At 49.0% G+C, this 25,458-nt stretch overlaps 11 protein-coding genes across 11 annotated transcripts; 5 read left to right on the top strand and 6 right to left on the bottom strand.

Annotated features, from left to right (window-relative positions):
- Positions 1 to 591: 591 nt before the first annotated feature.
- N7519_002531 (tRNA-specific adenosine deaminase) lies at positions 592 to 2,438 on the bottom strand (the record flags this gene model as incomplete). The annotated part of the gene is made up of 3 exons (XM_057289309.1): positions 592 to 2,023; positions 2,085 to 2,127; positions 2,285 to 2,438. 3 exons carry the CDS (start codon positions 2,436 to 2,438, stop codon positions 592 to 594), a joined length of 1,629 nt encoding a protein of 542 aa, XP_057150511.1.
- A 209-nt stretch (positions 2,439 to 2,647) lies between these two features.
- N7519_002530 (splicing factor 3B subunit 5 family protein) lies at positions 2,648 to 2,977 on the top strand (the record flags this gene model as incomplete). The annotated part of the gene is made up of 2 exons (XM_057289308.1): positions 2,648 to 2,890; positions 2,966 to 2,977. 2 exons carry the CDS (start codon positions 2,648 to 2,650, stop codon positions 2,975 to 2,977), a joined length of 255 nt encoding a protein of 84 aa, XP_057150510.1.
- Positions 2,978 to 3,704: 727 nt separating this feature from the next.
- N7519_002529 (uncharacterized protein) lies at positions 3,705 to 6,349 on the bottom strand (the record flags this gene model as incomplete). The annotated part of the gene is made up of 2 exons (XM_057289307.1): positions 3,705 to 5,987; positions 6,242 to 6,349. 2 exons carry the CDS (start codon positions 6,347 to 6,349, stop codon positions 3,705 to 3,707), a joined length of 2,391 nt encoding a protein of 796 aa, XP_057150509.1.
- A 1,492-nt stretch (positions 6,350 to 7,841) lies between these two features.
- Positions 7,842 to 8,870, bottom strand: N7519_002528 (uncharacterized protein; the record flags this gene model as incomplete). The annotated part of the gene is made up of 1 exon (XM_057289306.1): positions 7,842 to 8,870. The coding sequence occupies one exon, from the start codon at positions 8,868 to 8,870 to the stop codon at positions 7,842 to 7,844; it is 1,029 nt and encodes a 342-aa protein (XP_057150508.1).
- A 3,059-nt stretch (positions 8,871 to 11,929) lies between these two features.
- On the bottom strand, positions 11,930 to 12,340 carry N7519_002527 (uncharacterized protein; the record flags this gene model as incomplete). Its single annotated transcript, XM_057289305.1, has 1 exon — positions 11,930 to 12,340. One exon carries the CDS (start codon positions 12,338 to 12,340, stop codon positions 11,930 to 11,932), a length of 411 nt encoding a protein of 136 aa, XP_057150507.1.
- Positions 12,341 to 13,155: 815 nt separating this feature from the next.
- On the top strand, positions 13,156 to 13,970 carry N7519_002526 (uncharacterized protein; the record flags this gene model as incomplete). The annotated part of the gene is made up of 2 exons (XM_057289304.1): positions 13,156 to 13,331; positions 13,388 to 13,970. The coding sequence occupies 2 exons, from the start codon at positions 13,156 to 13,158 to the stop codon at positions 13,968 to 13,970; spliced, it is 759 nt and encodes a 252-aa protein (XP_057150506.1).
- Positions 13,971 to 14,264: 294 nt separating this feature from the next.
- Positions 14,265 to 16,545, top strand: N7519_002525 (putative respiratory complex assembly protein Rmp1; the record flags this gene model as incomplete). The annotated part of the gene is made up of 2 exons (XM_057289303.1): positions 14,265 to 14,820; positions 14,879 to 16,545. 2 exons carry the CDS (start codon positions 14,265 to 14,267, stop codon positions 16,543 to 16,545), a joined length of 2,223 nt encoding a protein of 740 aa, XP_057150505.1.
- Positions 16,546 to 16,843: 298 nt separating this feature from the next.
- N7519_002524 (uncharacterized protein) lies at positions 16,844 to 17,388 on the bottom strand (the record flags this gene model as incomplete). The annotated part of the gene is made up of 2 exons (XM_057289302.1): positions 16,844 to 17,187; positions 17,253 to 17,388. Coding segments are annotated over 2 exons (480 nt in total), but the record flags the coding sequence as incomplete, so codon positions are not given.
- A 753-nt stretch (positions 17,389 to 18,141) lies between these two features.
- On the top strand, positions 18,142 to 20,372 carry N7519_002523 (phosphatidylinositol-3-phosphatase YMR1; the record flags this gene model as incomplete). The annotated part of the gene is made up of 2 exons (XM_057289301.1): positions 18,142 to 18,636; positions 18,684 to 20,372. The coding sequence occupies 2 exons, from the start codon at positions 18,142 to 18,144 to the stop codon at positions 20,370 to 20,372; spliced, it is 2,184 nt and encodes a 727-aa protein (XP_057150503.1).
- A 344-nt stretch (positions 20,373 to 20,716) lies between these two features.
- Positions 20,717 to 21,747, top strand: N7519_002522 (40S ribosomal protein uS3; the record flags this gene model as incomplete). Its single annotated transcript, XM_057289300.1, has 3 exons — positions 20,717 to 20,870; positions 21,020 to 21,333; positions 21,421 to 21,747. The coding sequence occupies 3 exons, from the start codon at positions 20,717 to 20,719 to the stop codon at positions 21,745 to 21,747; spliced, it is 795 nt and encodes a 264-aa protein (XP_057150502.1).
- Positions 21,748 to 22,934: 1,187 nt separating this feature from the next.
- Positions 22,935 to 24,989, bottom strand: N7519_002521 (uncharacterized protein; the record flags this gene model as incomplete). Its single annotated transcript, XM_057289299.1, has 6 exons — positions 22,935 to 23,408; positions 23,548 to 24,015; positions 24,083 to 24,667; positions 24,721 to 24,827; positions 24,876 to 24,903; positions 24,957 to 24,989. The coding sequence occupies 6 exons, from the start codon at positions 24,987 to 24,989 to the stop codon at positions 22,935 to 22,937; spliced, it is 1,695 nt and encodes a 564-aa protein (XP_057150501.1).
- Positions 24,990 to 25,458: the final 469 nt, after the last annotated feature.

Genomic DNA, 25,458 nt, shown 5'->3' with positions numbered 1-25,458 from the left:
GCAGTTAAAAAAAAACTCGAGAATCGCCGCTTTGGTATTCGGGTGCATGCGAGCAGCGCGAACACATTGTCTTAGTTACTGTCCCACAATTTGCGCACTCGGCTGGAGACTTCAGAGCCATCTTGAAGACAAAGCTGGCGGCTGCAATCAAAGATGCGTTGAAGAAGCGGAATATCGCATCGATTGTTGCCCACTGGAGTTGAGACCTGAGGTGTGAAGTCGTAGGTTGATGAGACTGGGGACCAGAAAGCAGGGGGAGGAAAGAGAGTGGTGAGAAGAGCAAGAAGATCTGACAATCAGACACCCGAGTAAATTCCTGAGGCATGCCATTGTTGACATTCTGTTGGACTCCGCTCTCTCAGTGATTGATTAGGCTGCAGTTTGTTTGACGCCTATAAAGAGCTGATTCAACAAGGAACAGCAAACCAGTCCCTCTCTTTGATAGCCAAGATACTTTTTAAACCAAGCCTCCTTTTGTCCAGACACCAAGTATATTATATTTTATGGTATCTTGAATGGGGAACACGACGGGGTTACTACCTACGCATGGCCCAGCGTAATCTTCTGCAACCTTGCATCCTCTGGACACAATCAACGCTTTCGCTTTTTGGGATCAACCAAAACATCCAAGCCCCAAGATTCATCTCCTGCATTGGGCGTCCATCCCTTGAGAACCAGTTTCGCATCCCTGATGGCCTGCATACGGATTTGCAATGGATCTCCTAATCTGGTAGGATTTTTGAAATCCTGGTAGGTGGTTATATCTGGCACACGTTGCTGAACTATATCGACGTGCGGATCTCCAGTCTCTGAAGCATGCAACAGCGATCCGGCTGGGGAGACATTGGTTTGACAGGTACGTGGAACCAATGCAGGGGCAATTTCGCGAAAAAGAGCCCAAAGCTTAGCTCGGGATAGAGACGAGGCCCCACGGGAACCAGGTGAGGATGCCCGGTTTCCTTGCTTCACTCCGTTGATGATGGTCTCATACAAGCCGGTTTTGGAACGGCAAAGAGTTGGCACTGTCTTGCTGCCGGTATCCATAGTCATTGCCGATGGGTAATGATACGAGGGAGCCAATATCCAAACGGCACTCACATTCCCTGGCCTGGACTTTTTAGATTTTACACCAGACACCGAAGGGTCTCCTTCTTGGCCCGAAGAAATTGCAGGACAAGGCACAGACTTCGGCTTTGCAAAAGGCCAAAGCGCCGCCACCTCTTCACTCGGCACCGAAAGAACCTGGAATGGCCGGAATCGATACCCTAGTGTGCTTTCTTCAGACTTCGTCTCATTTGGCCAATATCGCCCACGCAAAGCCTGCATTCGGCCATTCTCGCCAAAGGAGCGGTCACAGCCAACTTGGCTGATTTCGTCCTCAGGAAGAACCAGACCGGCCAGATAGGCGTTTTCGGAGGGGGCAATGAGCCGACTGGTGTTACAGGACAGCAAGGATGAGACTTGCCGCAATGCAAGCTTGTCTGAGCAGGACTTGCTGCGCGTAGACTCGGCGTCCATGCGCGCTGGCTTTCGACGCACGACCCCGAGAAGAGAGAAGTGGGCCCGGCCATCTAGAAGGGTCTCGGTACCTGGGTCATCTGCATCTTGGGTTTTCGGCGAAGGGCCTTCTTCTTGTATGACTTCCCACGGTGTGGCATCTTCTTGGGCTGCCATGCAGAGCTCCATGCTTGCGTCGCCGCAAGGAGCACATGTGCAATACATGTAAATCTTGATATCAGGCCGAAGCTCAAAAGGCGGCCATTCTGTGGGTGGTGTACCGTTACTATCTTTATCCTCTCCAATCTTTCTCCTTTGTATGAATGGAGAATCTGAAACTTTTTGATTATCGGTAGAAGGATCATGGCCATTCGGTAATTGCTTTTCCCGGGATAGGACACTGTTGCATTCTGTCAAAAGCCAATAATTGAATGCTCGGATGGCCAATATCTCGGCATGGCAGTCATGTAATACAAGACCCCTGCAGCGTGGGATATGAGATGCCGACAAGCACTTTGCACCGCTCCTACATAGGTATCAGTTTTTTTTGAACGTTCAGACTTGCTTAAGTGGGAAAGCCCACTTACGTGACAGAGATGCAGGTCAGACTTTCTGAAGGTGTGTTTTCTCCTATAAGCGAGAAGACAACAATGTTACTATAGAACGTCGAGTGACATCAAATCAAAGGAAAGACCTAAGTAAAGAGTAAAGAATGGACCCCTCCCCTTGACCGTACATACATGGACGAGGGATGATAACTCGATAAATAATTGAGTAAATAACATACCTTTGACAGCCACAATACCAGTCATTGGAATCCATTCTCTCGACCCATCTGGAAATATGGTTGGTTTACTGCGCGTTGGCAGAGCATCGAAATGTGAGTGAACCAGTGATGCTATCCGGGACGATAACGAAAAACTAGATGTATCACCAGACATTGGATATAATCATAGCCTGAGTGGCAATTTCCTAAATAACCAAATTCTATATTCAAGGCAAAGTCAGGGTCGAAGAATCTCAAGATGCCCATATGATCACGTGAGTTGGTATAACTATGCCTGAGGCACGGATGGTTCTCTTTCTACCAAGCTTCACGCCATCCTCCTACTACTCAATCCAACCAACGTCAACGTCTCAACTATCCACCATGGCCGACAAGCTCCGCACCATCCAGAACCTTGAGGCTCTCCAGGCCCGTTACATCGGTACCGGACATGCCGATACCACCAAGTACGAATGGACGTCCAACATCCTCCGTGACAGCTACTCCTCCTACGTCGGTCACCCGCCCCTGCTGTCATACATGGCTGTCGGCATGGGCGAACCAAAGGAGAAGGTGCGCACAATGATGCTGGAGAAAATGGTCAGAGGTGCTGGTAATCCACCAGAGGTATGTGGTGTCTTGCAGAATTGCTCAACATAATACAAAGATGGGTTGGCTAACATGCGCTCTTCAATGGTCCAGACTCAAGAATAAAATCACGCCGTGTGGCTTATTCTTGATTTCCTCGATACCCCTTGTTCCGTCCTTTCTTTCCATCCGGAAAGGCAGATCCTTCGATCCTTCGATCCTCCGACCACCCATAGCCTAGCTCAGCAACTTCGTTTACATGAGATAATCCCCTCTGTGTACCGGTTTTGAAATTGCCGAAGACCCATTTTCTCGAGATCGCCCCCGATTTCTCGGCGTGGAATGATGTCAACTCGACATACGAAACGCTCTATGAACAAGGCCGATAGATCCCTCTCTGTGGGGGTTGATATCCCCTAGGGATTGCCATGTTTTGGAACTTCAAGAATCCTTCAATTCTTGTCAGTGAGCGAGACAATTTGTGATTTACCATGTCTACCACATGAGACTATACACTCAACAGCAGTCTGTCTGCAAGTGCCTAACAAGCATCATGACCTGGGTGGCCTGCTATTGCCTCAGTTCCTCAACTGTACCCAATGAATGGGAGAAGCCGCTCCACAGCAATATTTTACTTGATTGGTCTTGGTCTGTGATATTACAATCCAACCATAACTGTTGAAAGATGAAGACATCCGATATTAAAATCTATTCCCAGCAGGCAGATGTAGTAATAGACACAGGAAAAAGTATGTAGTTTCAGATTCCATCAAAACCACATATCCACACATGGAGGCGAGAAAACAAGCCATGCAGTATGTACAAAGTCATATAATTATGGTCTACCTACCAATTAAGCACCCGACTTCGCCGCCAGCCTCGTATTCTCCGCCTGCAATGAAGAAACAAGATCGACCCATTTCTGGCGCTCTGAGCGAAGCTGCTTGACCTCTTTCTTGAGATCATATACCTCCTGCTTCAAGCTATCAACCTCAGACTTGTTCTTGGACTTGGACTTCTTCGAGCGCTCCTCATCCTTTCGCTTTCTCGCTTGAATTTTCGATGTAATCTTCAACTGGCTAGCCTCAATCTTGCGCAGCTGCTTAAGCAGCTTAGACTCTCCATTGAGAAATTGAGAGGCTGCTTTGGGGAGATACGATGGCGGATCGGGGGTTGCCGTCTGCGCAGAAGATGACTGGTCTTCATTATTGACCTCGCCCTGTGGTTGGCTTTGGCTCTGCTGTGTGCGAGCGTTGGCGGACCCGGAAGACCTATTCGTCGCCGCACGCTTGCGCATCCCGTTGGTGTCGCTGTCGGCCTCGCTGATGCCCTTTACTGGGGTCCCTGAGACACTTGGCGGTTGCGACGGGATCTGAAACTTGTCTAGTTCGGCGCGGACTTCCTCTAGCTTGCTTTCGACCTCGCGTTTGCGGATGGCTAGCTTTGCGAGCTCTTTCTCGTGGGAAGTGAGCTTGCCATTCTTTGTCATTTGATTCAGTTCCTCCGTAGACATGTTGTTGTGTGCTGCCTCGTCGACGGCAGTTTCATGCTCGGAATTGGCCGAGGAAATTGAAGCATGATCCTGCTCGCGGGATCTTGATGATTCGGCGTCCAGCGCTGTTTTATTTTGTTGAACACTTTCTGGGCTTAGGTGGGCTATGCCATCTGCATCAATGTAGGAAACCTCGTCCCCGGCTGGGAGATCACTGGATACCTTGGTGTGGGCGCCATAGCCTAGAACTTGTGGTGCGAACCGTTCCAGCCCAGTATTGAGCAAGCCGGTGACACTGGCAATCAGGCCATGATGCGAATGCTCGCCGTCGCTGTCGAGTGATTCGTAATCCGTATCTGAGTCGTCTGCCTGGTCAGAGTCGTATTCATTCGTAGACTCCCCGAATTTAGCCTTGGCGCCTGCTAAGTTATTTGCAGATTCCGTAACTGTGCTTCCTTGCTTGGGCGGGTTGTCATCTTGAAGAGCCCAATTGATGAATTTAGCTGCGTCCGCTCCCACGCTTCGCGGTGTTCCCTTGTCCACCATCCACCGCGGGATGTTGCCGCCCGGGTCACTCCTGGTGACCATGATCCATTCAACAGGATTCATTTCTTCGTCTTCATCATCCCCAGCTTCGTCCCGCTCAGGTAACCCCTCATGGCGTTGCAGATTGGAGGACGGAGAGACACTATTCCTCTTACTCCCCTGGGTAGAAGAGCTGGTCCAATTGCCGTGTTTCTTAGGAATCTCCCGAATGACCTCGACAGACTCATACTGCCCGCGAGTATAGCCCTGTCTATGCCGGATGTCTGGGTGTTCACACGGCTTAGAGATCATGATCCAACTGCGCCCAGGCTGCTTAGTTCCGCCAGTCTGCAATCCAGAATCGGAGTTGATGATCAACTCCACAAAATCGCGCGGAGCAGTAGGTTTGGGAAATTGTGCCGAGACGTGGTAAACCATTAAATCGCCCAGAACCGAACCATCGTGGTCCTTGACCTCAATAGTCTCGATCTTTTCTTCGGCACCGATCCCACGGATACTCTTGTCAGGCGTCTGCCCCTCCTCAATCTTCTTGCGATTTACTTTGAGTGTTTCGTCGTACTCAGTTGAGAGCTTCTTCCTCCACCGCAAAAATGGGAGGCCCTCATGCACACTTCGTCGCCCGAACCATGAGCCCCCGCCGTCATTCGCGGAAAGCTTCCACACAGTCACATCTAACGGATTGTCCTTTGGTCCACCCATCTTAAGTGGTTTCCCCCATTCCTTTTGTAGGTCTGTAATTTCTGGATCGGTTTCTCCCACTCGCGCAGATGATGGGGCTATTCGTCGGGCGGAGGAATTTGTCATGTCATCTAACTCGGGGTAATCATCGTTATCGGAGATTGGGGGGTCTGGAAGTGACTCCGCTATGAGGCGGCTTTTTTGGAAGATTTCGCGCACGTAGTCACGGAGCTCGTCGGGATCATGGGGGGACTTCGTCCCATGACGTCGGTTTGAGGCATTGGAGGGCCTCGTGTAAGGAAGCCATAGGCGCGATACGACGATTCTAAATTTTTGAAGTCTCCCGTGATATTGTAAAATCCAAGTTGTCTCGGTAGTGCAGTGATGTTGTTTCGTGTAGTGGGGGTCGTTAGCTCGTGGCTATGCCGGAGTCAGGCCACGGATGTGAGAAAGTGGCGGCGGACACCTTCTGTAGGCACCAAAATCCCTGGAATTCTCAAGACGGCAATGTTTTTAATAACGCTCAGGTGGCTTGCTCAGAGGGACCTGTTTGTATAAAGGCTTTAAGTTATCAATTGATGAAGCGCATGGTAAATCCCAGATATGAGATAAATGCAACAAAATTACAATGCAAAGAGACAGCAGATAGAACTAGCCAAACTAGATGCAGGTACAGGTGTTGAGTGACTGAATACACGAAACATCTCGATCGACTTGGATATGATGTAGCCTGGGCTTGTCTTGGCGGTTGACGTCATACATCTGGGGTAGGTAACCATCATTGTATGTTGTCTTGAAATGACCTTTCAAACATGGATTTATAGTTGGATTCCTTTTGTGAGATGGGTGTTCTTCTCCTTGGAGATCGCGACCATATCCTATACTGTAATTCCTCAGGATGACGAATATCCAATTATAGGACAAATTGAGACGGAAAAGTTGTGTATGCTCTTTTCAAAACTAAGCTAAAGAGATACATACAAGATTTGGACAGAGATGCTGATGGATCAACAAAAAAACCAGGAGAAAAGAAGCAGCCAGCGCAAGGGACCAGCCCACTCGACCAGACAGATCATAAAAGAAAGTATCTATCAGATCGAGCATCCGATTCTCGTCGTCGGGACAAAGAATGAAGGGCTCTTACATCCAGTGAAAGAACCCACCGACAGACCAAGCTTGTCCAGGAATTTCTAAAAACCCAGCCTGGACGATAGGAGATGAATCTATCATTGTCAACTATGGTCATTGGAGGTGAGTTCGTAGCGCAGAGGACGGAGATGACTGCCATTCAGACTACTCGTCGCTTGGGGCGGGATGTGAAAGGTCCCCAGGTCACAGACCGAAGAAGGAAATTCAGTGCATCGCCCTTCGCGCTCGGCATCTGCCACAGGCGGATGTGCTCGAGTCTGACAAGGGTAGAGGCAATCATATCTCACACTCGTGTTGCTGATATTCACCTCCTTGAACCAAGGATGACCAAAAGTGCCTCCAACCAAGCATCACAGATGCAAAGAAGAAGGCGACGCCGTCGCATAAAGCTCTCCTCCAGTTCTCCGATAAAGAGAACTGGCCAGTCCAGTACCCAGTACCAGAAGGATAGACCTTGTGAGAAAGGCAAGAAAATAAAGGCACACGCTGAACCCAGTCCAGTCGAGTAACCCAAATGTGCTTTCTTCCCTTTCCAACGAGCTGCGACAGAAGAATCGAAACCATAAAGTTGGACATTCCACGTCCAAATTCATATCCTCCACATGCCGCGAGGCAGACCAGTCTTCATGACATATATGCGGGAATAACAGAAGAAACGAAACATAACAGAGAGCCGACCCGCCGCTTCTTGATGCAAAAGGTAAAAAGAGAAAATAAGGGGAAAACATCGCTGACGCTGGAACCAAACATCAAAAGTATCAAAACAAGGCGCAGAAAAAAAAGATAATTCTGGTTATCATGCAAAACGCAGGAGGGAGTATCACAGATGCACAGTGTCAAATCGAAGAGAACGCCGTCAGGAATGCGAATTGTCGTCGCTTGGAATCGGGTTCCCGGTAGGGAGACAGGCGAGAGAGGAGAGGGGGAGCCGAGGAGTCGTGGTGCCATGAAGAAACCGAAAAATTGCGCGCACATCTACTTCTAAGAAACGATCCACGTTTCTCAAACCCACGTTGTTCAAACTAGGGGAGCCTGGACTCGGGAATGGTCGACATCCACCGAGTCTACCCAGGAGAGCCGAGCTAGGCGATCGTGCCATACGGCAGCGGAGCAAACTCGCCCCAGCTAAATCCCCCCCATACCCATGTTGACAGCCGTGCTGCAGGGTTGCACAAGCATACTCGGGAACACGCTTGGGAACGTGCTCGGCAACGAGGGCGGGCTGATAGCGGCCGAAGTGGTCGGCATGCAGGTGGTCGGCAAGCAGTCGTAGGTCTGGAACGGCGAGGGGGTGAAGGGTTGGCTGTAAGACGGGGTCGGTGAGGCAAGTTGGGCATCACTGAAACTGAGACTAGCCCAAAGATTCGGATTAGAATCACCCGTAGTGGCCGGGTTGGGGCTGGGCGACAGTACTTTCCACGACTCGAGTGGCGCTTGCTGGGGCACCGGGTTCTGCCACCAGTTTTCCGGACCTGTCGAACTGGGCAAGATAGGCATTGGGCGCATGACATCCATCACTGGTGGCGAAGGGGCAACCAGTGGGACAAAGAGTTTGCCGATGGCTGCCTTTGCTTCTTCGCTGCGACCGCTCAGTAGCTCTCCAGCACCGTCTTCTTCTAGTCCCTCGAGCGCCTGGGCATTGGCGCGGTAGACGAACTTGTTGGCGGCTTGGACAAACTCCTCCTGTAACCTCTTCAGCTCACCGTGCTTCCCCGACCAGTTGTATGTATTGGCGGCGGCATCCACCGAGTAGACCTCCTTATGGAAATCAACCAGGGATTCGATGGTTTCCGGAGTCAACTTGAACGCCACCTCGTTACGGGAGACCATGTCGACGTGTACAACGTAGGCCTCCATGTGAATCATTTGGTGGTTGTGCAGGGCTTCCCATAGCTGGTTCTCATTCTTCTCTAACTCTGACTGGGGGAATTTGGTGAACATCATGGAACACAGGGTCCAGATGGCATTTTTCGATGAGAGTGTTTCTGTCAGACACCGGGTATGCTGGGTGACATTATTCAAAGGACGCTTGACCCGGTTAACTCGCTTGAGGGTGGCTGTCAACCAAGGCTCAACCTTGGTGTTTAACACGACATTGGGAGATGATCGCGGCGCAAAAGCAGCGGCAGAAGATGGGAGTAAGACTGTTGGCATTATGACACTGTGCGAAAGGTGATACGTCCGGCGTTGGTGATATAAAAGAATGTAGAGTATAGGACATAAATCATAAAGGCGACATTCGCCCACACAGAAAGTGATTTTTTGGATTTCTTTTTGAAATTGTGTATGTCGTATAATCCAGTATTAGAGTGCGGGCGAATGCGCAAAAAGAATAGAAATTAGAATATAAAAGAAAGGAGACATGAAAGTCAAGAGTGTTGGTTATAGAAGAAAAGAGGAATAAGAAGGATAAGAGGGGAACCTATAAGTGGAGATTTTAACCACAATAATACCTAGGTATGTTAATTTTTGGATTATTTTCTATTTTTCCCCTTCAGATATTAACAGAATTCATGATTTTCTACGGAGTACGGTTCGTATTATTTTGGTATGCACGCCGATGGAGTCAATGTACATCAGTGTACATCTTACCGGACTCCCCGATTTGCAAGGAGACTCCAGTGGCGATAATACTTGAATACTTGAATACTTGAAACGGTTAAAAATGCGCGAGATCCAAACGTTTCATCAAAATTTGACGGGTTCACTCACACAGTGCCAGTCTCACACACCCGTTGCACGTCCATTTGGCCAGAACAGCTGCATGATGCCCTAAACTGCAACAGCTAAGCCCCAACGAAACGGCTTAGAAAGAACCAGAAAACCTCCGAGTCTCCATAGATCATCTAGAGCGATCAATTTTTCTACAATTAGTGTGGACTTAAATACATTTTCTTAGCTAGGCGACGTGCATATTTCAATGTGCGCCAAGATCTACACATCGTCAAAAGATACTGGATCCTCAACACTAGAAATCCCATGCTTGTGGGTGAAGAATCCATTTAAATTTGGCTGCAGCCTGCAGGTTAAGCCTTAGTTTCGATCCCTCTTCAATGTGTTTCAACACTGTTGTGCTTCAATATCCAACTGGATTATTATCCTTGAAGAGAAAATATTCCAAGAAGCTTTACAGTATTAATAACATTACACGAAATACTTACAACCATATCAAAGTTTTTTTTTGGACCTGTCGAGTGCCGCTAAGACGAGACAGAGTCGTTGACCTCAGCTGATGGAGGGTCGAGCAAGCGTGGGGCAGAACCCGTCTTGAGTCACTTCGGGGCTGGGATTCGCTGAGACCAACCGAGTCCGGCCGATGCACAGAAAGCTGAGATCCCTGTTACGATCTGCCATTGGGCTGAGCCTCCATTGCCAGACTTTGGGACGGCGCCACTAGCCTTCACGTATTGAAATACCGTTTCTTATTCTTGTACCCATATGATTCAAGTTATGATCTCATCTTACTCTGTGCTCCCGGTGCTTTTGCCTTCTGCCTCCTCCCTAAAATGGAATCCCTGCTGCATATGAGTTCGGTCACATGGTCTTGTGTGGTGTACCGGGAGTTCGCTTTAAGTCGGATGAGATTTCGTCATTGTTGATGTATATCTATGTTGTATGTTGTATGTTGTATAGCGCCCACGGCTAGGATGGACTAATAATGTATGGAAAAAATATCTGTTTGCTTTTTCCCGAAATAGATATGAGGCGGTGCACATTACTCGCCACGTTGTGGCGGATATCTCCGGACCCACATGTAGATATGCAAAGCCCTAGTGACTACGGAGTATACAACATAGTTCTTGCTTCACTGTGTTCACTTCACTTGTTTTGCCGAAAACCGGTTGGAGGAGAGATATGAGTTGGCAAGAGTTGAAAGCTGGAATCTCGGGCTGATCTTAACCAAATCCACAGCCAGCGGTTACTGAAACTCAGCTCTGTCGGCTTGGTTTCATGATTGTCAGGCTGCCATCAAGTTGGAATAGTGACATCACCACCACGACGAATGGAGTAGCATATCAAAATACATTGAATTTTGTGGACCGCATCGGTTATGACTCGTATGTGTGCCGGTGGTGTCCGATTCGAAATGAAACCAGACAATGCCCTAATAGTGCACGATATACCGTTGTTGGACGGACTCCTTGGTGAACCCGGAATAAACCATTGCTTTTTAACTATGCTAAATGACTGCTTTACTGTGATTTATGTTTAGAACGTATCCAAGGGGCTCATTTATGAATGAGTGGGACAGCGGGCTCCGAGTATATTAGACTCCTTGGTCATGAAACTCATGACCCATGAATCAATTCTCAGTATGCAAACAGCCCTGATAATCTTTACAGATTGTCAGAGTATACCCAAACCTCCGAGCAAGGTGTTTTGTCGTGTTGAAAATCCCCGAACACTTTTTGTACTAGTTGGCAGCCTTGGAAATAATAAGGCAACAATGCGAGGAGGCATATGACTGCTATTTTAGGAGAAGCCTGTGCATGCTACGTATGTTGTAGGCATAAATTGCAGCTTTCGATATGTTTGGATTCTGTAGCTGGCTCTTGTAAGGTGTTCTTGGTGCTCTCTTTCTCTTTAATTCCTTTCGAAGCGAAGCATACATGACGACTCATGAGGAATACATATGTAATGTTATATATGGTATTTTCGATGTGATATAATCAAATGACAAGACAAGTTGATTGATGCTATTTGAAATTTCCGAGACTTTGATCCAAATTTGTTGCCATATAGTTAGGAGACCAGTTATTTGACATGTGATGATAGCTCGTCGATTTGCAAGTTTAGTGTTATTTTTACGCGAGAGGGGTATCATTGTCGAGCCAGTCCTGGGAATACCCAAAGAGGCAAGTCATTGTGGTTTCAAGGTGTTGCAGTTGGATAAGAGAGTCCATTGGCATAGTATGTGTCACAAACTCTCACACTGGTAGACATAGGCGCAAAGGTTCCTTAGCTTGCCTGTCCCCTGGCGTCTGCAACTCGAAAGGCATATTTTCCCCTGGGACGTGTTGGCAAGGACATAATCCATGGTGCGTGACGAGGAAGTTGCCTTCACTGGAACATAGATGAAGAGTTCTTTCGAGCACAGCTGAGGATAAATGGGGTCTCTTTTGTGCAATAGAGAAGGTGATAGACTATGAGAAGAGCCTTGGTTTATTCTTCATGGTCTGACTGGTTCAGAGGAAACGTTGCTGTCGCATCCCTCAAGACGGAATGTCCGATGCCTTGGTCTCCTGAAATTTGGACACAACCTTCATTTCGGTGTCGCGTTCCTTGACTTTCTTGTCCATGGATTTTTGAACCTCCTCTCGTTTCCGTTTAGCAGCCTCAATCTTCTCTTTCGCTTCTTTGGAAATTTGTTCCTGCGCATGAAGCGCCGCCTCGCGCGACTTGTATTGTTCTTCCAGTTGCTTAAGCTCAGTTTGGTAATCTCGAGGTTTGATTGGTTGGCATGTTACTGGGTGATAGCGGTATGATGACAATGGGCCATCTGGAACTTTTATCTCGGCGAGAGCAGGGTGGATTGGGATGACGCGGGTTGGTGAATCCAAAGGAACGGCCGCGGCTTCGGCTGTGGGAGATGAAGCGGGTGGGGACGGCTCAGGTTTCACCATGGTTGTAAAGTGTAAACAAGTGTAAAAAAAAGAGTAAGATTAAGCAAGCGGCAAGTATTGATCGCCTGAGACTTTCGGAGAAGAGGTAAAAGGTGAGTATTGGCGTAGAAATGACCTCGGAGTTATGGATTCTGCCATATTATCACAGTTCACCGCCAACAATGTCCGCAGCGTATGCGGGGGAGGAGTCTTAGCCAAACTGACAACCTTATCACATACTTGGCATTTGATATTCATGCTAGCTGAGTTTCTTCACAGCTCTAGATTGAGACATTTCCTTGAGGGCGGTCCTGAGTGGGCCAAAGTCGGTGTGCCTGTACATCTGAGTTCCCGCAAGCTTGAGCCGGTGACGTGACCGTTAATATGCAAGCATTTGGTATGTTCCTCTACCCTTGTTGATCGATATAAGCTAACGCACTCACTATAGTCCCCAAGAACAGACGAGTAGGTTACCTAACCAAGGCGAAGTGAGGTAAATATGTAACTGACTTCTGCTATAGCCTAGGTTTGAGCTCGTTTTAAGGGTATGCATTATACACAGGCTGTGGAAATTCTATCAAGATTTCTGACTTAAAAAGATTATCGATATCAATAATGTTCCCTTGGGTAACGGCGTCGCTTTTGTGCGATGGCGACTGCCATCGTCAAGCTCCACTGAACACCAAGGCCACACAGAGAAAGCAACTCTGTCAGACCACCGTGCTTACTGGGGTTATGAGAAATGCCTTCAAGTAAGGCTTACAATTGATAGGACATCAATCCTTCAGGAGTGTGAACTCAGTTTTGAAGTTATACAAGAGTACACCTCGTCGCCCATGTCCGAAAAGAGTGTGCTTGGCAAAATCAAACTCAACCTCGCCGAATACGTGGACAAAACTGAGGAAGACGACGGAATTATTCGGCGGTACCTGATGCATGAAAGTAAAGTGAACAGTACTGTCAAGATCGGAATCGCAATGCGTCAGCTAGAAGGCGACCGCAACTTCACAACGTAAGCGAAGTCCCAAACTCCTTTGCCATCCACACTCTCCATACTAATTATAAAAGACCACAGCTGAAATCTGCTACCGTCTTTGGAGGAATCGCCGGAGTCGTCCAATCCACCGAACAGCCCATCAATGCCGATGAATTTGGCCAGTTGCCGTCTATTGACACCAAGAGCCGGGAGATTGCAGATATGCAAGACATGTATCGGCGCACCTTAGCAGCGTCATGGTCTTCTAGAGCAGGTGATTTGCCTGCTGATAAGTTAGTCGAAGAGTTGTTTGCTGGAAGTTCTTGCTGGAACAACGATGCACACAATTCCAACGCTGGTATCTCAGCGGGCGATCACCGAGATTCTTTATTGAGCGCAGAGACAGTTCCACGACAAAGCCGCTCCGGGAAAAAGCTGTCACCCAGTTTCGAACGGCGCCCCAAGAGTACTTCCAGCAATCGCTCACACAGTAGCAGTAAGACCCCAGACTCTCTTGCTGCGCTTGGGCATCAGAAAAAGGGTGGAAGCATTGAGCAGCAGTTGTATGAAGGGGTCAAGGGCCGGACATGGAAGGCACCGGATACAAATAATGAACTTTCGGAGTTCGATGTAAGAGAGGACTTGCGCAGCTGGGAAGTTGTACCAAAACAATAAATTCTACCAAGGTACATACCTTTATGCGCTATGTATTAGTAGACGGACTGAATCCCCTGCTTTTTTAAATATTCAGAGGAATCTGAGAGAGTGCTGTGCTACATAGCCGAAGAATTCGTTCAAAGGATATTTCTGTATAACTATCGTACACAGTAGATATCACTGCCTGAAAATTGCTGCCTGAGGCAGAAATTGATTTCTTATCGCGGCCTAGCGCCCCGATTATCGCCGGAGAAAAGCGATCGCAGGATAATTTGCCTTCTCCATGTTTGCAATAGACCTACTTGTTCTGTCATGCTTCGACGTCCCGCAAGCAACAAGCTGGGGCTTCTGAGCTTCCAGTCGCTTTCATATCGGAGACCACTATTGTCATACCCACACGCAGTTCTTCCCCGATACCAGGGTAACTGGAGCCGCGATCATGAAGCTTTCGATGGGCCCAATTCCGAACGAAACCGCAAACCGAAAGATAACGGAAAACCTGAAGCAGGGAGATTCACATTGGATGTGGACACTCTTGGGAAACCAGGACAAATCGTTGTTGTGCCCTCACGTCGCAGCCGGATGTTAAATCGCAATCGCAATCGCAATCGCAACGAAAACCCCGAAAATGAATCTGGCGACACAATAACCGCCATGTTGAATGAACTTGATGAAGAGAAATTGTTACCCAGCGATAAGTCAGTCAAGGAAAGAATTGATGAGGTTCGTGGATCATATCAACTGGGACAGATCTTGCCTGCAGCCGATCTTAAGGCATTGTGGTCAAAATTGGCTTCCTCTTTCACATACAAGCAATTGTCGGATTTCATTTCAGAGTACAACCGCAATGCTGCGATAGAAGAGAAAGGTTGGACATGGCGGCCAAGTAGCTCCAAATCTTTATTGGGAAAGACCAAGGGCTTTAGGGGGAAAATCCCGGGCTGCAGAGACGATTGTTCGGAATTGTTGGCAGCTGGTGGCTGATGGCGAGCGTGGCCGGTTAGAATTCCGCATGCCAGCTCAGTTCATATCCTTGCTTCTGCATGCTGAGCATTTTTCTTTCCACGAGCTAGCTAGTCTCCATGGCTGTGGCATTGAAGTCACACAATCCGCGGGCCTAGTGTCACTCACTGGCAAGCGAAATGATTGTGAGTCTGTTCATGAGATTATCGTTGATGCCACTGGCAGGATCCGCGAGGGTGATGTTGGAATCGACCCATATATCCATGGAGATGGAACTAGTCAAGTATTTACCCCAGACTTTTTGGAATGGGTCAACAGCACACACGGCGTTTTTGTGGAACACAAAGGACACAGACCACCACAAAAGATTCTCTATCTTGCTGAGAATAAGTTGGGAGCAGATAATGCGCGAAGGACTTTGAACTTGGCCTTGTCCAACACCACATCACCATCGGCGCCATTCTCAACATATTTACCTGCTTCGGAACTTGCCAGTACTTATAGCTACAGACCAGGAGCTCACGCTTCGTGGTTTGAGCAAGAAAAGTTGTGGTTCCGGTGGGCAATGTCTTCCAGTCAAAATGCGGAGGCAGAAAACCTTGACACTCCTTTCTTCGATAAGCACCAAACACGGCTCTCAGATGAGCTATTGAAGCTTCTCCGAGTTAATACTCCGCAAACCGGTTCAGTCATCGGGTTGCATGAGTCTGTGACAGCCGTGGTTGGGAAATGCCTTTTTATGCAAAAGCCCTCTTTCGATGAGACAGCCATCAGTCCAGCACAGTTGGGGAAACTGTCCCTTCCACGCGCTTTCACAAACGACATACCATTGGTGTCGCGTTTCATCGACTCACTCATGCCTATCAGCCCAAAGGAGGAGGCACAGCTATATCGACTCCGGTTGTCTCCGACCTCCAACGCAGGATCCCCGCCGGAACTCGAAATTGAAGTGGCTATGAACTCAAACTTGGATGGTGTGGACGTCCATAGCGTAAAGGCTATTCTCACCACAAACAGCGTTGACTACCTGCTTCCGGAAAATGGTCTGGACCTACGTTTCACACGGACCATCTCGCAAGACCTCTTGTATAAGCCATCTTCGAACCCCGAACTCTCGGAAAACTCTTCTGGGCACCTTTTGTCCGATCCTTCTTCTTCGCCACAGGTCCAAGAAATGCTGCAAAGCATCAAAACCTCCCTCCAGGGCCCAGTCGTCAGCAGTGGGGCTTCACAGGGTCCTGTTCCACCTCCTATATTTTGCAATATCACTCTTCCCTGTGATCTTGTTCATCGTCCTGCCTCGCAAAAAGTTAAATCCAAAAAGGTGGACGAATCAGTGGCAGAGGACTGCGTCGCTGTCGAATACATGTTCCCTCCACTCAGCGACATTCGAGGTGCCGTTGTCCAAAAGTATAACTTTGATGGACGAGCACTTGACTACCGGTATTACGAGAGCGATTCGCACCTTGCTGCTCGGACAAATGAGGTCTCTCTACACATGGAGATTCCCCAAATTGACTCGGCCCCAGAAAATGACCAATCTGAGCAGCTTGATCATGAGTTCCATTCGTTCTACAACGCGGCGTGTGGTATGGCATTCAAAATCCACGGCAAAAGATATGTGGATTAACAGCATGGGTCACTTTTTATTGAATTTGTACAGCGTGCATCAACGGCCATCATCATATAAGATGGCGGCGTCTTGGGTCTGTATTCACTGTACATTATGTAAAATATTTACCTGTTTTAGACACGGATTATGTTTTGGGTTTTAATATAGCTAGTCGAAAGTCCCCCCGAATAGACACAATTACCGAGAAATCATGATTTAGAGTAGTCGGCGCTTATGCGGCCGTAGTCTTGTGGTCTTGTAAGCCAGGCATTAATACAGCTCGGTGGTTAACTGATCCAGTCTTTTCGCCTCGACCATAGCCATATTCGTCGAAGAGTCGTTGTGCATGCCGTACCAAAGGGAATAGTCCACGACTCCCGACAATCGCACCATTTCGCCATCGACTATCCAAGGAATTTGATATCCTGCTCGATTGTAGGTGAATGGAGTTGATAGATTCAATAGAAGCGATAGACGAACCTGACATGACTGACGAGGACGACGTGATAGAGACACGGGGAATTGGCTTGGGCTTTGTCATATATTCTTGTTTCATCTTTGCCAGCGTAGTCAAGATGATGGCAACTATGCGAGATCTTACAACGGCCTCATTTTCTGGGGAACCCTTCGTAGCTGTGCTATCGTCAGTGAGAATCGAATCTACCACATGTAGGTATGCAAGTTAGTGTAAACCTTGGAACACGTTCATATCAAATCGAGTTTACCCACGTGAGGGAGAGGCGAAACCATTTCAGCCTTGGAAGGTGAAAGTTCATGCTCCGTTGGCACAGCTGAAGTGAGATGGAAGATCTGGAGGATGTCCTCGAAGGAGACAAAGAAATTGGCGACATAATTTATAGTCTAACCTTGGAAGGTAACGTGAAGGCTAGAGCTGAATGCTGCCCTTGGTCGTTGACTCCTGGTTTCAAGGCTTGTCTTGCTATGCATTGTAAATTGGTGCACATGTGTGCAGCTATTCAAAGCTATAATGGGCCAAAGAATAACTTGACCAGGACAAGGCATATTTTGTAGACTTCAAATGTTGCGACCTAACTAAAGCCCGTGGATTAAACAGTCAATACCTTTGTACTCAACTCAAGTGTTCGACTAAGCCTGTGCATCCCTGAATTATTATTAGCGTAAAGTAAAATCATAGGCTGAGATGCCTTTAGACCATTCTATTCTCACTGAACATACCTACCTAGGTAGGTACTTAGGTAGCAAAAAGTGCTTATATGTATACATATGTACCCGCAGCGAGTTGTACGTAGGCGTGACCTGAGACCCCACAATCAAGGCCCGTGACGTGTAACACCTCTCATCCCAACTACTCATAATACGTCCAAGGCTGCTCAGGCAGGTGCCCAGGTGCTTAGGACTGATTAGTGGCCCTGATTGATTACACGCCCACAATAAAATATATATATATGCCTATATTGAGTTATTTCACTTGCGATCACTACCGTGCCCTCCGATCCTGCTGTTCCCACCGTTCCCCTCACCCAACATATTCAGCATGAAGACTATGCGCCAGTGATTTACACGGCATGGAGAAAACACGGATTGCTAAGGTCCGGAGAACCTAAGGCGCCACAAACATTTCACTCACTGACCATGTCACTCCAGGTTGAAAATGTGACCTTAGCTCGCCGCGGAGAGCAGGTCGATGGCACCCTTCATTTAACCCCTCACCACCTCATCTTTTCGCACACCCCACCAATATCTCCGGAAGACCAGATAAAGGGCGTGACAACAAGGCCTAGAGAGCTGTGGTTCACATACCCTATCATCGCTTTCTGCACCCTGCGGCCAGCTCCCGCCGCCTCCCGCCAGCTTTCTTCCATCCGCCTCCGATGCCGAGACTTCACATTCGTCTGTTTCTACTTTGTAAATGAGCACAAAGCACGAGATGTTTTCGAAAGTATCAAGCAGTGGACATGCAAATCCAGTCGCATCGATAAGCTTTATGCCTTTAGCTATCAGCCTCCCCCACCAGAAAAGGAGTTTAATGGGTGGGAGCTGTATGACCCGCGCAAGGAATGGGCACGACAGGGCTGCTTGGAGGAAGGAAAAGCATGGCGTCTTTCAGAGATCAATGTGAACTATGAGGTATGCTCGCGCGAACCAGTCCAAATGTGTCCTACTAACTATCTTAGTTCTCCCCGACCTATCCCGCCCTTATCCCTGTACCTTGTTCCATCTCCGACAATACACTTAATTACGCAGGGCGCTATCGATCTCGAGCAAGGATTCCTGCACTCACATACTTTCACCCTGTCAATAATTGCACCATCACCAGAAGCTCACAGCCCCTGGTCGGTGTCCGCCAGAACCGAAGCATTCAAGATGAGAAGCTTATGTCTGCTATCTTCTTAACTTCTCGATCCGAGCGGCCGTTGGCGAGTTTCTCAGCCACCGAGAAAGAAACAGATTCTAGCAGTCCGGAGATGAGCCAGGTGATGGTCCCCGAGTTGAACAATGCCGAGGAAATCGAGGACGACTTGTTAGCTGCTACAAGTAGCGATCTTGAAGATCATCGCTCCGTATATGGCGCACAGCAGTCGAACCTAATCGTGGACGCACGCCCTACGGTGAATGCATTTGCCATGCAGGCTGTTGGACTTGGATCAGAGAACATGGACAACTACAAGTTCGCTACCAAGGCATACCTTGGTATTGACAACATCCATGTCATGCGAGACTCGCTGAATAAGGTGATCGATGCTTTGAAAGAGTCAGATGTAACTCCATTAGGGCCAAATCGTGACCAACTAGCGCGCAGTGGTTGGTTGAAGCATATTGGCGGGATATTGGAGGGAGCCAAACTGATCACTCGTCAAGTTGGTCTTACTCATTCTCATGTACTGATCCACTGTTCTGATGGCTGGGACCGCACGAGTCAGCTCAGTGCGCTGAGCCAGATTTGTCTGGATCCCTACTTTCGCACCCTGGAGGGCTTCATGGTGCTGGTAGAGAAAGACTGGCTTTCATTTGGACACATGTTTCGACACCGGTCTGGCCATTTGAACAGCGAGAAGTGGTTCCAGATTGAAAATGAACGCATCGGCGGAGACCCCAACCGTGCCTTTGGTGACGGTGGGGGTGCAGGGAAGGCGATTGAAAATGCATTCCTTAGCGCCAAAGGATTCTTTGGTCGGGATAACAATAGCCGTGACTCTTTGCCAGAATCGGACGGAGAGCTGCAAAACTATGACTCTGACACTCCTGCGAAGAAGCCTGCTACACCGCGCTCAGGGGTGTCTGAGAAGGAGATAACCAAACCAAAAGAGACGAGCCCTGTGTTCCATCAGTTCTTGGACGCAACATATCAGCTGCTTCATCAACATCCGACGCGATTTGAGTTTAATGAGCGTTTCCTGCGGCGACTTCTCTATCATCTCTACTCCTGTCAATATGGCACATTCTTGTTCAACAACGAGAAAGAACGCGTGGATTGCAAGGCCAGTGAACGGACCCGTAGCGTTTGGGATTACTTCCTCGCTCGTCGGGAACAATTCACAAACCATCAGTATGATCCAGTCATTGATGACAATCAGCGCGGCAAGGAACGCCTTATCTTTCCCCGTGTCAATGAAACACGTTGGTGGAATGAGGTATTCGGTCGAACAGATGCGGAAATGAACGGGCCCCGTCCCTCAACGGCACCCAGTGAAATCCCCGAAAGTACGGTGTTGACTGGCATTGAGACTGCAGGGCCAGCCAATGCTGGTAAAATGACTGATGTATCGGGGATGGCAGCTGCTGTGACATCGGGCGTATCTAAGCTTGCGTTCCCAGCGGAGCGCACCGACAAACAAACCAAGTTAGAAGTGGAGATGCAATGAACCTGGGGTAATCAAAGGAATCGGGTGATATTTCAAGCATTTACACAACTTTATTTTATGCATCCATGTTGAGACGACCATAACGTGATTCGTCCAATGATGTTGGAGTAGTTAGATGTAAAATTACTGCCTTGTTGCCTTGGTATTGCCTCAAAGATAAGGTGATGACGCTAGTACAAAACAGGAAAGGCGCCGGCAAGCGAGGGTTGAGCCCTGGCCCAAACGGGCAAGCAGCCCTAGTCCCGAAAAATCCCCACTAAATAATACACTCTCAGAATTGAAGTCTCTCGACCACGATCCCCTCCGTCGACAACCCCGATTCCACCACCACCAGGAACGTCAAAATGGCCGCTGTTCAGGGAGCTATTTCTAAGCGCAGAAAGTTCGTCGCCGACGGTGTCTTCTATGCCGAGCTGAACGAGTTCTTCCAGCGCGAGCTGGCCGAGGAGGGCTACTCCGGTGTGGAAGTCCGTGTGACTCCCACTGTCACCGACATCAGTACGTCAAACCCGAAAAACCAATCTATCGTGTGATCGCTTGAGAATTGCTGGTGAAATTGCCTGGAAAAGAGGAGGAAAAGAACGATTTACGATCGCGATGGGATCTGCGGAATTCGAATCGGGATTTGATGCTAACGGGCTTTCCAGTTGTCCGTGCCACCCACACCCAGGAGGTTCTCGGTGAGCAGGGTCGCCGCATCCGCGAGCTCACCTCCCTCATCCAGAAGCGCTTCAAGTTCCCCGAGAACTCCGTCTCCCTCTATGCCGCCAAGGTCCAGAACCGCGGTCTCTCCGCTGTCGCTCAGTGCGAGTCCCTCCGCTACAAGCTCCTTAACGGTCTTGCTGTTCGTCGTGCCTGCTACGGTGTCCTCCGTTTCATCATGGAGTCTGGTGCCAAGGGTTGCGAGGTTGTTGTGTCCGGAAAGCTCCGTGCCGCCCGTGCCAAGTCCATGAAGTTCACTGTACGTCTATGCCAGGGAAATAGCATCCGACAAATCGATCGCAAAAAGCCAGTTCTGGAGGAATATTATGGCTAACGCAAGTAACAGGACGGTTTCATGATCCACTCCGGTCAGCCCGCCAAGGAGTTCATCGACTCCGCTACTCGTCACGTTCTCCTCCGCCAGGGTGTCCTCGGTATCAAGGTTAAGATCATGCGCGGCTCCGACCCCGAGGGCAAGGCCGGCCCCCAGAAGACTCTCCCCGACTCGGTCACCATCATCGAGCCCAAGGAGGAGCAGCCCGTTCTCCAGCCTATGAGCCAGGACTACGGTGCCAAGGCTATTGCCGCTCAGCAGGCCGCTGAGCAGCAGCGTCTCGCCGAGCAGCAGGCCGCAGAGGCTGAGGGTGGTGCGGAGACTTTCGCTCAGGAGTAAATGTTTTATCTACATTAGGCCCGGCTCTTCCTTTTTCTTCCATCTGTCCTAACCTAACCTGATACTCTACCTCACGCAATCAAAATTACATGACCTTCAAAGCCATTTATCCGCAATTCTATAATTCGTATTGGCCAATACAGAGGAGGTCCCTTGGAAGGTGTTCGGGGTCTGGTACATATTGGCGAAAGAAAGGCTTTGATTGCCATTGAATATCAGATATCCTATACTGGAATCGAAGCCTCGAGATCCGTTCTCTGTTCCTGTTCGAGTTCCTCGATCACCAAATGCCTGTCCGACTTTGTCTACTATGGAGCTATTGATGTAGTAGTGTTGGCGTAATCGTTAACATCTAGGTATTTTACTGCATGTGGGGCTGGGACTCGGGAATTTGGAACTGGAGCGTATATATCAAGCCTATGACAAGCTCTTTGGTAGAACTAGTCAATTTTAAGCCCTGGAACTTCCTTCATACCTTCGATGGCAATTTGATAGCATCTGTTTGTTCTTCTATTATAAACATATAAGCTACAAGCGCAACGAAAACAGTTGGAAACCCTAACCACTGTCGCCGTACATATTTCTAATCGCAACAGAGGATTCGTATACGCTGAACTGAAGAGTACGAAGAATTCAATGCTCCGTTCAGTGTCGCTATTTATTATTTGATAACAAAATATCATCCAAGAAATTCCATACATAATGCATATGCAAAAACAAAAACAACATGGAGTACATGTCCTTCATAATCGGGTTCAATCATAAAACAAATCGAATCAGATTATCCAAATTCCAAGAAAAAGTAAAGAAAGGAATGAGTACTCTCAACGCCCACGATACGAGGCAGCGGCAAGCCGACTAAACAGCAGCTCGGGATGCTCCAAGACCTCCGAGTGCCGACGATGCAGCTCCTCGAGCTGAGCCAGGGGATTCTGTAGACCGCCACAATAAGTACGTTGCGTTGAGGAGAGAAGAGAACACATCAACCGTGACACCCACCCATTCCTCCTGGCTAGGCACGCCCTCTGCAGCAGGGAGGGCGGCTGTACCGGAGGCCTCATCCCCGTAGCTAGTGCGGTGGATTGGGGCCGGCGTTACGGGCAGAGCTGGGGCGCTCGACTTCTGTTGGGAAGTCGGTAATCTTGGTGCTGGGGCGGAAGCCGGGGGTGGGGGGTGATGTCCCCGGGCTATTGGAGTGGGCCCCCCGGGCTTGTCGCTTGTGATTTTGTGCGCCGTGCTTGGATTGTCTCAATGTAGCGCTGGATCTCTGGGTCCTCATCCCAGGCGTTGGAGCGGGTGTATGTTTGCCAAGATTCGGCACTGGGTTCGAACGGTACCCGAGTGTAGGAAGGTGAGGGTCCGGGAGGGGCTGACTCGCTTGGGACTGAAGGTTGCTCCGGTTCATCAGGTATCACGGGAGCTCCCACCAACTCCACAGGTGCCTCCTCGGCGAAGACGCGGGTGGGTTTTGGAGCATGGCGCTCCCAGGGGAAGACCGTGGAAGGTTTGGGCTCCGGTTTGGCTGGAACCTCATACCACATGTTTTTCGGTGCCTCGGGGAGGACGACGGGGGTTGGAATAGATGCGTGTCTTCCGACATATTGTAGGTTTTCTGTTGTAAACTGAAACCTTCGGGTTTCGTGTTGACCGGTGGTGGCCCACTATGGGATATTAGCACTGGAGACGATAACGAGGGATACACTCTCACCGTGAGGGATCCCACTCGGACCTTGGCGCCTCAAAGGTCGAACCCTCTGGAACTGGAGACGGGGGTGATTGGTATTCGATGACTGGAGGAACCGGCGCCAGCGGCTGTGGTTGGTGAATATGGCCATCGGGGTAGTGTATCTGTGTCTGCGCCTGAGTCTGGTTCGGGGTCTGCATCTGTGCCTGGGCCTGTATCCGTGTCTCGTACGTTTCGTGGCTCACTTGAGGCGCGAAAGTGATTGGCGCAGGAGGCAATGGCGAGACAAATGTTGAGATATGCTCCTCTCCGCGAACATACTGCGGTACCATGCTCAATACAGGCACAGCAGCATGGCGTACAACAGCAGGAGCAGAATGTTCGCGGTGCGGTTCTGGATGGCTGTGGTCGACTGGCGGTACTTGGTGTGACCCATCGTGGAAGCTCGCTGGTTCTTCAATATGGTAGGGCTGTTGTTCAGGCGTCCGCTGTGTCTCATGAGGAATGGTGCTGTCATAACGAGGGGCACGGTCATGTCGAGGGGTATGGACTTGGTCGCCTTGGACCAATGCCGTCTCTTCAATCTCAACTGGCGCGCTCGGTACCTAAAGATGTCAGTCCAAGGTCTTAATGATATTGCACATCACTTACAAATGGCAGACGATAATGTCTGTCATAGATAGCCCACCACCGGCCTAGAAGCTGATTGTACGGGGACTCCAGCGGAAGAATCTGTCTGGGCATATTCCACGGCTTCCGGGCACCAATGAAATGAATAAGACTGATGGTACTTTGGAAATGCTTGTACGCGGGAATGTACTGATAATTGGCACTTGGCGTGCAGTTATACGTGAAGCTTAGCCTATGCCAGTCCCGAAAATGCATGTTCAGCAGACCCTGGTCGGCGCCATCGAAGCTGATACCTCGTTGGGCGAGCGCTCTTAGCGCATAATAGTCCTGCAGATTAGGTCGAAGAACCATCATTCCACTATTAAAGCAATCCGGCCAACCAACGTCAGGCGCGGCAGCAAAGTCTGCTTCCAGCGATAACAGTTCGTCGGGGGCTCGGAGAGCTACGACATCACAATCAATGTATACGACCCGCTGATATTGCGTCAGGCGCCAGAGCTCGATCTTGGTGAATGTTGCAATCAGGTCTGGACGGTCCATGAGCCACAGGTTCGCTGGTGTGTCATTTACCATTGAGCTCACTGGGACCAACTCATCGTAGACGGTCTAATATGTAAGAAAAGGGTATAGTTTCCAAGGTTGGGGAATGCTGTACGTACCCTTAGTTCGTCGATGGTGCTCGATTGTAGTCTGTCTGGCGTAAATAGCGCCACTAACCGCGCTTTTGTACCATTGTCGCGTAGGGAATGGGCAAGGACCATAGCACCTATAAATATTTAGAATAGTTTCACATTACATATGAATTGGAACCTACCAGGAAGGTAATTGTCACTCAACAGAAGCTGTCCCAATCGTCAGTTTACGCCATAAGCATAGGAAAGGGGGGGTTGGATACCGTGCAGTAGACTGCTCCTCCATTGGAATCCATCACGCCACAGTTCCAACAGCAAAAACAATGATCAGACACCCGATAGATTCTAGGACAGAGAAGCAAAACGAAAAGAAGAAGAGTGGGCTATATTTAACCTGTCAATTGCCAATGACAGTTCGGACCGGTAGCGCGATACACCGACCGTGGTACCTGGACCGGACGCAGATTCGAGGGGGGACGAAAACAGGGAGATATTTTTCTCTTTCACAGCATGTTGTGTAAGGTTGAACTCTGAGAATTGCTGAGATTCTTAAAAGCAAAAGGGCAAAAGCGCAAAAGAGCAAAAGAGCAAAAGAGCAAAAGGCCGAGAGTAGGCAAATTAAGGTCAAAGCTCCCGAGGGGGAAGTGGAGTTGCCTCCCCCACTCGGGTAAATCATCTCTTTTGGATTATGTTGTATACATTTCCTTCTCTTCTCTTCTCTTCCTCTTTGTACATATATATATATCATACCTAGGTATATTATAT

Source organism: Penicillium mononematosum, assembly GCF_028829835.1.
Source record: "Penicillium mononematosum strain IBT 11891 chromosome Unknown utg000002l:1.0-8112719.0:1.0-8118358.0, whole genome shotgun sequence".
NCBI classification, from domain to species: domain Eukaryota; kingdom Fungi; phylum Ascomycota; class Eurotiomycetes; order Eurotiales; family Aspergillaceae; genus Penicillium; species Penicillium mononematosum.
This window is presented reverse-complemented; position numbering and strand designations above follow the sequence as displayed.